Source organism: Homalodisca vitripennis, unplaced genomic scaffold, assembly GCF_021130785.1.
Source record: "Homalodisca vitripennis isolate AUS2020 unplaced genomic scaffold, UT_GWSS_2.1 ScUCBcl_20;HRSCAF=552, whole genome shotgun sequence".
Lineage (NCBI taxonomy): Eukaryota > Metazoa > Arthropoda > Insecta > Hemiptera > Cicadellidae > Homalodisca > Homalodisca vitripennis.
The window spans coordinates 25,537-38,115 of NW_025776140.1; the positions used below are offsets into that span (position 1 = coordinate 25,537).

The 12,579-nt window shown below is 36.0% G+C and overlaps 1 protein-coding gene across 1 annotated transcript; it reads left to right on the top strand.

Moving 5' to 3' along the window:
• Window positions 1–6,293: 6,293 nt before the first annotated feature.
• Window positions 6,294–11,555, top strand: LOC124370128 (protein enabled homolog). The gene is made up of 5 exons (XM_046828419.1): window positions 6,294–6,444; window positions 8,111–8,311; window positions 9,758–9,825; window positions 10,517–10,618; window positions 11,301–11,555. Exons 1-5 carry the CDS (start codon window positions 6,294–6,296, stop codon window positions 11,553–11,555), a joined length of 777 nt encoding a protein of 258 aa, XP_046684375.1.
• The last annotated feature ends 1,024 nt before the right edge of the window (window positions 11,556–12,579 follow it).

Below are 12,579 nucleotides of genomic sequence, written 5' to 3' on the forward strand. Positions count from 1 at the left end.
TCACAAAGACCTGGAGAGACGAAAAAATACCAAAATCATTCAAATGAGCTACCTCCTTCTTTTAATATTAAAAATCATTGAATTTAGCATGTGACGTCAGAGTGTTCTTTCACTGTACAAGATCGCCCAAGTTATCACTTTCTATTACATGGGTGGCCAGACACTAACTGCGGCAATGGAGACTGATGGTATTTGGGCTTAGAGGGTGTGCGTGATGAGTGAATGTTTTTTTTTCGTGTATACCTGTTTTCACATTTTGTTTTTAATCGCGTTGATTATTGTATTTATATTAATAGCTAACCAGGAAAGGCAACGTAGTTTAATGCATTTCTACTTTGTTGTAATTGTAATTGTTAAATAAGAACCATAAGTGAGCTTAAAATCTAAAAAAACGCCTTATTTATCTATTTATCCTAGCAACGATGGACACCATTTGTAGAAAAATGAATTACTAAAACGACTAGTGTTGTTTACATATTTGTATTTCCACCTTGTAATTCCACCTCGTCGGAGGGTGGAATTACAAGCGAAGGTGGAAGACTTAAAAAGGATTACGTGGATTTATACCGGACTCATTTAGGAAGTTGTATAATGAACTCCATGCCTGGCTATTTTCCTGAAAGTGATTTTGAGGGGGACTGCAGCTCCTAAAACATAACAATGGCGCATAGGGCCAAAATAGCATAAATCACATCACGGGGATTTTCTTTCTTTAAAAAAAGGAAGAGGCCGATCCCGTTGTAGCTTTATTTTGCCTGTTTACAAATGCCCGATAAAACGTATAACAGTCACATGAATTGAACCTGCGCTATGTCTATTCATACCCAAAGTTCGACGTCTCCGTTGTGATAAACTTGCCAAAGTCAAAATTGACAAAAAGCAAATTGACGTTTGAAATATTCCTTTCCAATTATCCGTCATCAATAATATATTTTGAACAAAGAAAAGTTTATGATCACATTTCAATAATATTTTAAACCTGATATGACTACTTACCAGTTTCCAGTTATAGATCAGTATCCCATATGGATTTATGTAGTATTAATAATCTTGTTATTACACAAATGTTTAAAGTACCGATAATGTTTTGATTTTTTAAATAAAAATATGTAACTTTCATTGCTATTTAGTGTGTATTTTTAATGGATTAGTATTTAGTAACGTTAATTAATCATTTTGTTTATGCAGCGCCTTTATGGAATGGTGGATATAAGACTACTGGGGAAGGTCTACCCAATGTGGACGGCGAGGTAGTAGTCCACACCGACACCTACACAGTGCAACCTCGTCGGAGGGTGGAATTACAAGCGAAGGTGGAAGACTTAAAAAGGATTACTTAGATTTATACCGGACTCATTTAGGAAGTTGTATAATGAACTCCATGCCTGGCTATTTTCCTGAATGGTCGGCCCTGGACTTCAGTATGACAAGCGCGTGTTCAACGAGATGGTATCCCACTACTTCCCTATCATGTTGGATGTAAAGGTTGGTTTTATCTCTGATATAGACAGTTAATGTGGCTAAGAATAATATACCGCAACTCTTTAAGTATAAGGATAATCGTCACAAAGACCTGGAGAGACAAAAAATTCCAAAATCATTCAAATGAGCTACCTCCTTCTTTTAATATTAAAAATCATTGAATTTAGCATGTGACGTCAGAGTGTTCTTTCACTGTACAAGATCGCCCAATTTATCACTTTCTATTACATGGGTGGCCAGACACTAACTGCGGCAATGGAGACTGATGGTATTTGGGCTTAGAGGGTGTGCGTGATGAGTGAATGTTTTTTTTCGTGTATACCTGTTTTCACATTTTGTTTTTAATCGCGTTGATTATTGTATTTATATTAATAGCTAACCAGGAAAGGCAACGTAGTTTAATGCATTTCTACTTTGTTGTAATTGTAATTGTTAAATAAGAACCATAAGTGAGCTTAAAATCTAAAAAAAACGCCTTATTTATCTATTTATCCTAGCAACGATGGACACCATTTGTAGAAAAATGAATTACTAAAACGACTAGTGTTGTTTACATATTTGTATTTCCACCTTGTAATTCCACCTCGTCGGAGGGTGGAATTACAAGCGAAGGTGGAAGACTTAAAAAGGATTACGTGGATTAAATGAGTTTAAAGTTATAAAAAATACGAAAAAACGGTAAAATAAAAGTAATCTAAGTAAAGTAATCTAAAAATTAGATTACAACAGTATTTTACAACAGTTTGATTAATCTGACTCAAACGTTTTTAATAATTATAGTCTGTGCAAACTGTAGGCCTTGTCACAAATTTAAGTGTAGTCGTTTTGCCACGCAACACTGCCACCATCTGAGACAATTTGTCTCAGATGGTGGCATACTATCTGTATGCCACCAGCATACTCTTCTCAGCATACTCTTCTCTCACGGCCTTTGCAAAGTCACTTGATTTTCTTCCGATTCGAGGAAGTGGGTAGTATGACTGTAGTCCATCTGTATCATTCCTCCATAGTCCTGGAATAATACTTCCATCAGGCGCAACACTGTCTAAAGAACCAGGAGGAGTGTAAATGTTAACTGAACACTTGCTCTGCCGTAAAAAGTTGTGCAAATAGATGCAAGCACAAGTAACAAGGGTACTTTTTTCTGGATTCAAGAGTAGAGGTTTTCTTAAGACCCTGAAGACAGAACTTACAATACCAAACGCATTTTCAGAGCACCTTCGAGCTCGAGACAATCGATAGTTAAATACTCTTCTTTTACTTTTTTTCTCTTGGTGTCCGGGGAACGGTTTTAAAATATGATGATGTAAAGCAAAAGCATCATCTGCAACTATTACATAGGGGACAGCAAATACTCTTCCGGGTAATGGTTTATCTTTGGGCAAACCAGTTCCGTTTTCCACAATTTTCCAAAGTTCACAGTTCTTAAATACGCCCCCATCTGATATCCTGCCTTGACACCCTACATTAACGTATACAAACGAATAGTTGGAGTCTACTAGGGCCATCAGTACAATACTGTGTTGACTTTTATAATTAAAAAACGTAGATCCACTATTTTCTAGTGCTTGTAAATTAATATGCTTTCCGTCTAGAGCTCCAAGACACTGATTAAACTGCCAAGTTTCCTTATATCCGCTTGCTATCTTCTCCCAGTCTTCAGTTTTGGAAGGTGTCTGCACGTACTGTTTGAGGCAGTCAACTAGAGCAGCACATACTTCAGGGACAATCAGGGATATTGCTTGTTTTGATAATTTAAACAAATACATAAGAGAGTGGTACGAATCTCCTGTCGCTAAAAAACGAAGAGTAACAGCTAAGCGGTCGTTAACACTTATTGCTTGGCGGAAGTTAGTATTTGCTCTTGCAACCTTAGGCCCAATCATGAGAACCAATGCTTCAAAATCAGCATTTGAAACTGGAGTAAAGTTTGTAAATAAACATCCAGAAGTAAATCTGAGCGTAAATCTTGGCCACTATACTCATACCTTCTCTGTAATAGTTGTCTTTGCCACCACCTGCGAGGAAGGGGTTGATGCTGGTTGATCACAACGAAAGCCGCGGCAACACATGCTAGTCGCTTACGACGATACACCAGATCCCGGTCAACCATCACTGCACACTACTCCTGCTAGACTGAGCCTTTTCAGAGGGAACTCTAGTTTGTTCGTCCAAACACAAAAATTTTTGTTCGTCGAACAAAATGTCTACGAACTTTTAAAATGTTCGTTGTCAGATCACGACTGCAACCATGTTCAACGAACATGTTCACCGAACGTTCGCTAGGTGTGGACGAGGCATTATAGATAAAATTGTCCATTGGACGAACAAACGAGCTGTAGTCTACCGAGGAAACCCTCTTCCTAAATATTCACTTCTTAACAAATGGGTCAATGTTACCAAAGATGAACTAAAAAAGTTCTTAGGCCTAACCATGCTTATGGGCAATTTAGGATTTCCCACACTGAAACACTATTGGTCAAATGACCCATTATACGGACATACCATATTTGGCAATACAATGTCTCGCAATAGATATGAAACCATTATACAATGTTTGTGTTTTTATGATTCTGAAACAGATCCTACTGATGGCAGAATGCACAAAATTAGCCAAGTGTTACATCACCTCTTACAAAATACTAACGATACTTACAAACCCGGAAAATCACTGTCCCTCGATGAAGCGATGGTTTTGTTTCGGGGAAGGTTATCATTCCGGCAGTACATAAAAAACAAGGCTCACAAATACGGAGTTAAATTGTATGAACTATGTACATCAGACGGATTCATTCTAAACGTAATCATTTATGAAGGCAAAGGAACCTTACAACACCAAGGAAAGGGTCACACATATGAGGTGGTGATGAAACTAATGCAAAACTTTCTTCACAAAGGCCATATTGTCTACTTAGACAATTTTTACAATAGCGTTGAGCTAGCTGAAGACCTGTTCAAAAACCAAACCAACATATGTGGGACCCTGCAAGCTGGCAGGTCAGGTAACCCACAAGAAGTTATTCAGGCTAACTTGAAGAGGGTTGAATTTATCAGCCGGCAAAAGAGCGAAGTAACCGTCATGAAATGGCGGGACAAACGTAATGTGCTAAGTATTTCTACAGCACATGGGCCTGACATGACAGACACCACAAACAAAAGAGGAACAGTTACTAAGAAGCCTTCTATGATCGTAGCTTATAACAAAGGAATGGGCGGCATTGACAAAAGCGATCAAATGCTATCTTACTATTCCAGTCCAAGGAAATCCCTACGCTGGTATATGAAGATATTCTTTCATCTCATGGATATCGCACTCTGGAACAGTGCCTACATCTTTTCGAAGCTAAGTGGCAAGATGACATACCTCAGCTTTAGGGACGTGATAATTAAACATTTTATTCAAGTGGAACAAGTGCAACGTCCTTTCCGTGCTAGCTCCTCAGGAGGTCACTTACCCGTAAAAGTTCAAAAAAGACTGAGATGCAAAATTTGCCGAGTTGAACAACAGAAGAGAAAGGACACTTTCTACGCTTGTTCTGTTTGCAAGGACAAAGACAACAAACTAATTGGCCTATGTATGCCAATTTGTTTCAACAAATTTCATGAAAAGTAGGCCCAAACAATTTATGAGATGCATAAACTAATTGTCAGTTTAGTATTAATTTGGGCATAATAGGCTAATAACATTACTTTTGTAAATGTACACATCTGTAACAGTGTCGCCTACTTTATACAATTGATTGTCCAATTATAGCCTATGCTTTATATTGTAAAAAGTTTGGTATTTTTTGCCTTTGTTCTTTTCACTAGAATGTTCTACACTTTTGTAATAGGAAGTGCATATAGATATCTGTCTGAGGAAAGATACCACTTACCATCAAACTTAGCTTTACTTTATAAATATTGCCTTGAACTTACAATAAATGTGAATATAGTATGCATTGTCATCGCGCTTGGTTCTCAAAAAACCTAGAGTTTTTAATGCCATGGACCGAGCGCCGCACATTTGCGGCGCCGTAAAAAGGCTCAAAACATTTTAAAAACCTGTAGAATCACAAAGGTATGTTAAATTAAGGTTATTTTAAAGTGTATTATATGGATTTAAATTAAAATTTCTTGTGGTCTGTGGTGAAAGTCACACACATTATTCTCAGTCTTCTAGTAAAGATCCGTATTTTACCGATAGTCTATTTTATTTTATATTTTACCGCACATATGCAGCGCTCGGTAGCGAACGTGTTAATAATGTTATAGGCCTACAACCACACTAACTAACCTAACCTAACCTAATATTATAACCCAGCCTAACTCAACCTGAATTTTGGTACGTTGAGGTCAGGTTATGTTATGAGGTTGGTTTTTATAGGCTGGGTAAGTTTAGAGTCATGTTAGGCTACGTCAGGTTAGGTCATGTTTTAGGGATGTTGGGAGGAAAAACTTGAAAAATGAGAGCTCCCCTGTTTTCTGATAAATAGTTGATTTTTCATCTAAAATTTTATAACGTACTGTATAGGCCTATTATTACTTAAGCTAACAAAGGACATAAATTAGTATAACCTTATCCTAACTGTTCCTACCCATAATAAACTAACCTATTACTGTAGCCTACTTTGGACTTAATCTAAGGTAGGCCTATACTAACACTATTTTTTGTTTGTTTTATTTTTACAGTTGTAGTATTACACTATCGAGATTAAGTTGGTTAATCGATACGTAAATGTGTTGTAGGTTCCTACTGCTTTAAAAAAATGGAGCTGCAACCAAGTACAAGCAAGGCTTTTATAAGTTCCCGGACTTCAAAATTAGTAGAGATGGCAACAAGTCGAGAAGTGAGGGAGCCTCGTGCAGCAAAAACTAAAGCTGCTGACTTTTTAAAGGAATTCAAGAATTCTGGAAATTACGAAGAGCCCTTATTTAGTGATGACAGTAACGACAGTGATGAATATCGTCCACCTTTTGGAGGCAAGTAAAATGTTAATCTTGATCAGAACTTATAGGCCAATACCAATAATTGCATGTTGTATGCTTAAAGGAATAAAGTATTCATGATTCTTGGTATTAAAATCTTTAACAAGAAAATAATTAAATAACTAAAATATTAATTCAGAACCTTTTTTATTTTAAATATAATATTTTTTATTGAAAAGATTGGTAGAATTTTGATTCATATACTTTTAATTGTCCATGACGGCATCAGGCCTGTATTTTGTATTTTTTTATAATTGATATAAGAAAACAAGTGGTGAGATGCTACAGTTCAAGATAAAGAGTACTGAAACGGTATTGCTTGGACCAATGACTTTCCGAAAAACTTTTCATGTATGTTATGTAAAGAGTGTTCTTTTCAGGTGCAACGAAATCAATGTAAGTCTTTTTAACAATAAATATTTAGTCCAATTGGTCCTATATTTTATTTTTTCTTTCATGGTTTAATGATGAAAGTGAAAATGAAGATTTAATTAATACGTACGCTTCTCAATAAGTTTCATTTATTAGAGCAGCCAAAAAGACAGGAACTCCTTTCCATGTACATGAGATGTGTCATAATGACCTTTTTGACATGAAAAAGTTATTTTTGAACTGTGGGTACATAACGCCTCAAGAAAAGTCAAAATGTAAAAAAAGGGAATAATAGTGATGGAAACTTAAATAAAGAAGGTAATACCCTCAGCAATGATGAACTTGATGATGAAGCATCTGACAAATTCAAGTTGAGTAAAGCAATTGTTATTAGAATTGAGAAAATTAATCCAAGCAAGATTTTATTTAAGAATTCACATCAAGATAAGGAGTTCAGAGAACACCAAACAAAAAAGAAGAGGAAGCATAAACCGATGACAGACATACAAATGGAAAAAGCATACCAAAATAAAATCCCTATAAGTAAAAGAAAGAAATCTGACTTAATGAGTTTGATAGATTCTAACCTGGTTCCAAGGTTTTATCAGGACTTTTTTACAAATCTTTAACCCTTTCTACTCGAATAGAGTTTTAGAAATATTCCTTACAAGTCGTATGTCCACTGGGAATGGCCGCGCTACTGTTTATACCGGCTCCGCTTTCATATTACAGTCTTGTTCTTCCTAGCTCGTACGGCCACTGTGAGTGGCCAATACATAATCCGCTGAACGCTCGCATGGCCACTGGGAATGGCCATTGCACTTTGTATCCATGGAAACTATTTTTTTGGATGTTTTAAATTATACTAGTTACACTAAATTGTGCTGCGACCTATAGGGAATCTCTTGAACTAGGTAGAAAAGCGCGGTACTTTCTGCCTATTATATAATCTCTGTTCTATTGGCGGCCAACTTGACTCTATACCAGCTGTTTTTATTTAAACATCTGATCCTTGTGATTGAAATAGGAGACTTTCTGTTTCAATTATCGTGTGCTAATCGCTGTGTGTAAAGTTTGATAAGTGCAGCAATATGGATAAAGACTTTAATTTAAACATCTGATCCTTGTGATTGAAATAGGAGACTTTCTGTTTCAATTATCGTGTGCTAATCGCTGTGTGTAAAGTTTGATAAGTGCAGCAATATGGATAAAGACTTTAATTTAAATTCCGATGAAATCATCAGACATGTGTTTGAATCAGATTCAGATTGTGGAAACGTTGATTCAGATCACGAAAGTGATGTTGACTCAAACTTAGGTGAAGAGTACGAGGCATTGATTAACAGTGAACTGAGTGATGGACTAGGTTATGTTGGAAACGGAACTCAAGAAGATACAGAAGTTGAAGAAGAACAGTTGGACGAAATTAGAGAAGAGGAGGAGAACGAAATCAGAGAAGAAGAGGAGGTGTGGTGGGAATGGACTGAAGGTGATACAAACTTTGTTAAATTTCAGTGGTCAAATGACTCAGGTTACAAACCACCACTAGGGCAAAATCCAACTTCGCCCCTTGAATATTTCCAGCTTTTCTTTACAGATAATCTCATATCTGAAATAGTTAAAGAAACTAATAGATACGCGAATGAAAAAAATAAAAAAAAAAACACTCCATTGCAGAAACGATCCATGTGGTGGTCATGGAAAGATGTAGATCTGATAGAAATGAAAGCTTTCCTAGGAGTCCTAATAAACATGGCAATGAACCCTAAGCCAGAACTCGGTGACTATTTCTCCACGGATTGGATTGACTACCAGCCTTTTTTTAAAGACGTATTATCAAAAGAGAGAGTTTTACAGATATTTTGGAATCTCCACATAAGTCCTCCTCCAACTGGCCCAATCCACGGGACCTTGACAAGATTTGGGAAAGAACGCAATGTGGTGCTGTACTTAGACAAAAAGTACAGGGAATACTATGTGCCAGAAAAAAAGTCAGCATTGACGAAAGTACTGTTGGATTTAAGGGGAAAATTTCTTTCAAGGTCTATAACAAAGACAAACCCACCAAATGGGGGATAAAGGTGTTTGTTCTATCTGAATCCAAGTCTGGTTACATTTGTGCCCTGGAACCATACTTTGGAAAATGCACTACAGACAAAATGATTCGGCAAGACTTAGGTGTCACCAGTCGAGTTGTTTTACATCGTGTTAATAAGATTAAAGAAACCTATGGTAACATTGAAGGCCTACATGTGTTTACCGACAGGTATTACACTAATTTGAATTTGGCTCAGGCACTCTATGAAATGAAAATCCATTTAACTGGCACTATTATGAGAAATAGAAAAGGCTTACCAGAGCAAGTTAGACCAAAAAAAAGTAAGAAGGGGAGTAATAGAAGAGAAGTTACCCAAGTAAAGTTGAAGAAGGGCTAAATTAAAGCCTTCAGAAAAGACGACAAGTACAATCTTTTGCTATGGAAGGATTCAAATGAAGTAACAATGTTGAGCACTTTGTATGATAGTAGCACACAAACTGTGAGGCGTGTTGTTAAAAGAGGGGTAATAGAAGAGGTGAACAAGCCTACTGTTGTATGTAAATACAACGAATCAATGGGAGGTGTAGACATTGCCAACCAATATATTTCGTCATACAGTTTCACCAGAAAATCACTAAAGTGGTGGAGGAAAATTTTTTTTCTGGTTGGTCGAAACAGCCATCGTAAACGCGTATTTGTTGTTCAACATGAACCAAGACAAAAAAGTCAGACAGAGAAAGTTTCGAAAGGAGCTCATTAAAGGACTTGTTTCTGATGTCAGAAATGTCAAGAAACGTGGAAGACCATCAGACATACAGGATGAAGAGAGATTAAACGGAAAGTTGCACATAATTTGGCCCATGGGGCCTGGTAAATCAAGGACTGTTTTGTGTGCAGTGACCGAAGTGCTGGTGGATCAAGGAAGCGTACCAAGTACATATGCAAAACGTGCACTGTACAGCCTGGTTTGTGCATTGGACCATGTTTTGAGCAATACCACACAGCTAAAAAACTCAAAGTTTAAAAAAATACACCAGATAGTTATTATTGTTTTAGTGTTTTAAATACAACAAAGATTTCATGTAAGCTCTAATCAATTTCATTTAATTAATTATTAACATGTATATTTTAATTTTATAAATAACAATTATTATTAAGCCAGAAAAACATCTTTATTTTAAATAAACTTCATTGATATAACTAAAACAATACTTTGTTGTTTGTAGTTTTAGTGTTTTCAATACAACAAAGATTTCATGTAACCTCTAATCAATTTCATTTAATTAATTATTAACATGTATATTTTAATTTTATAAATAACAATTATTATTAAGCCAGAAAAACATCTCTATTTTAAATAAACTTCATTGATATAACTAAAACAATACTTTGTTGTTTGTAGTTTTAGTGTTTTCAATACAACAAAGATTTCATGTAAGCTCTAATCAATTTCATTTAATTAATTATTAACATGTATATTTTAATTTTATAAATAACAATTATTATTAAGCCAGAAAAAACATCTTTATTTTAAATAAACTTCATTGATATAACTAAAACAAAGTTTTCAAACAAATGTGTTTGCATGTCTTGAAATGCCTTGTACGTCCATTTCAGGTGAATGTTGATAAAATAATTGCGAGCTGATGACACCAGCCAGCCAATATGGCGGCCGAGTTGCGACAGACGAGTGAGCGGCCACTCACGGTGGCCATGCGACCTGAGAGATCTGTGCAAGCGAGAAATAATGCAAGTTATGTAAGTGTAGGGCACGGCCACTGACAGTGGCCATTCGAGTGCAAAGGGTTAAACTTACACCTATGGTATTCATTTAACTACTGACAAATAATTGATGTTATACTGTCTTGTACATCTAGTAATACAATATTTTTTATTGTTTAAATTGGGTGTTACTTATTCACTATTCCTAAGTGTTATAAAGCTTCACCATTTTCATAAATGCTATTTTATGGTAAAAAGAAAACTGGCACAACTCAAAATTATTTATTAAAAAATATTGTTTTATTAAAGTTATTAGTTGATTACTTCAAAACCAATTTTATTAACAATGACATTAGTTACTTTAAGTATAAAAAAATTATTAGGCATAAATAATACAACATAGGTTTAGTCTAGATAGTGCAAAAGGTAAGTTTAAAGTTTATTTTGCTTCTTCTGAAAAATGACTATTTTTTAGTTGTGCCACTATTCTCGTGCATGTGCGATATTGTTTTATTTCTTGACATTTATGTGATTAATCATGTGTGAAGTATGTGCATATAATTACTGACGTATTGAACTAGCTAAACTGTTAAATAGTTACAGTAAACTCTCGATTATCCACGAAGTTTACCCGTGAATATAAATACCCTCGTGAATGCTTATATATAAGAACTGGCTGCTAGGCACCACATCGCTGTCCTAGATGTGAACTAGGCAGCTGGCCAGACTCATCGTGGAGGCTCTTGACGGGTTGGGCGCCTTGACTGCTGCGGCCAAGAAGGTTGAGATTGCTCCTGACTCCTGTACTGCCGTCCCCCCGCCGATGGCGCCGCTGCCGCCGTCACCACCCTCACTACCGCCGCCGCCGCCGCCACCGTCACTACCGGCGCCGCCACCACCGTCACCGTCACCGCGAACAGACTCTCTACAGCTGACTCCAGAGCCCCCGATGCCGACTATATCAGTCGTCTAGTATCAAAACAAGACACATCACTTGAACCAAATTTTTCAGGAAACACAAAAAACTAAATTAATTCTTTGTTTTAATAATTATATACTTTTATAATTTTTTTATAGTTTTTACTGATTTAGTCAATTATTTTCCCGAAGTTTCAAAATTTTATTTGTTTCATTATCTGCTTTAATAGCATTTTAATTTTTGATGTGTCTTAGTTTGAACTAATTGATGTATCTTGTTTTGCAACTTATATAAGAGATATGTCTTATTTTGAAAATAACATTTTTGATTTATCTGGTTAAAAAAAAAAAAAATTAATAATAATAAAACATTATTATTTATTTAAAAAATGCTAAATCAAACAATTTTTTATTCATATTAAAAAATGAGCTCATTTTAGATTATTGAGGATGAAGATGAAGGTATACAACAAACCCTAGAAAGCTAAGGCGTCGTCACTGTGACCACGCGATACAGTTTGTCGAGTGTGCCGCGCTAAGTTGTTTGAACGCGCCCCCCTCCACGTAAGGTCAGCAAACCCTCCGCCGGGTCCGTGAGTAGTTTGGCAGCCATCTCGCTCGTATAGTTTGTGCAATATATCGAATGCGTAGTCGTGGAGACGAAACGTTAGCTTGTACGTTGTTTTTATAATCGTCTTACCGACGATAGTTTAGTGTTTTACGTGCTCGTCATGTGTACGAAAGTATAGTGTTTCTATGTGTTTTTGTATGTGATAAATTTGTAAATATTTATGTAATATAGTTATTGGTGAACTCTCAAAATGGATACGGATCAGGAACAACGTATTCTACAATGTTTGAATGAAAGTTTATCTGATGACTTTATGTCTGAAGAAGAAGGAACCACTCGCTCACGCAGAAGAAAAGTGTCACAACTCAAAATTGTTTCAAGTTAGTTTTATTCCGCTAAAGTACTCCTAAATACTGTATCTTTGCTGTGGAAAAATGTCACAACTGTAGTTCCACAAATATCCACCTAGATGGCAGATGTGTCACTTTTTTACCAGCTGTTTTTCTTG

Excerpts from the sequence above, each read along its gene's own strand:
- LOC124370128 (XM_046828419.1), top strand. The coding sequence starts at position 6,294 with ATGGCAACAAGTCGAGAAGTGAGGGAGCCTCGTGCAGCAAAAACTAAA. Across the intron at positions 8,312-9,757 it reads GTGGTGGGAATGGACTGAAG|TGACCGAAGTGCTGGTGGAT; the intron begins GTGATACAAACT and ends TTTTGTGTGCAG. Across the intron at positions 9,826-10,516 it reads AACGTGCACTGTACAGCCTG|CCAGCCAATATGGCGGCCGA; the intron begins GTTTGTGCATTG and ends TGATGACACCAG.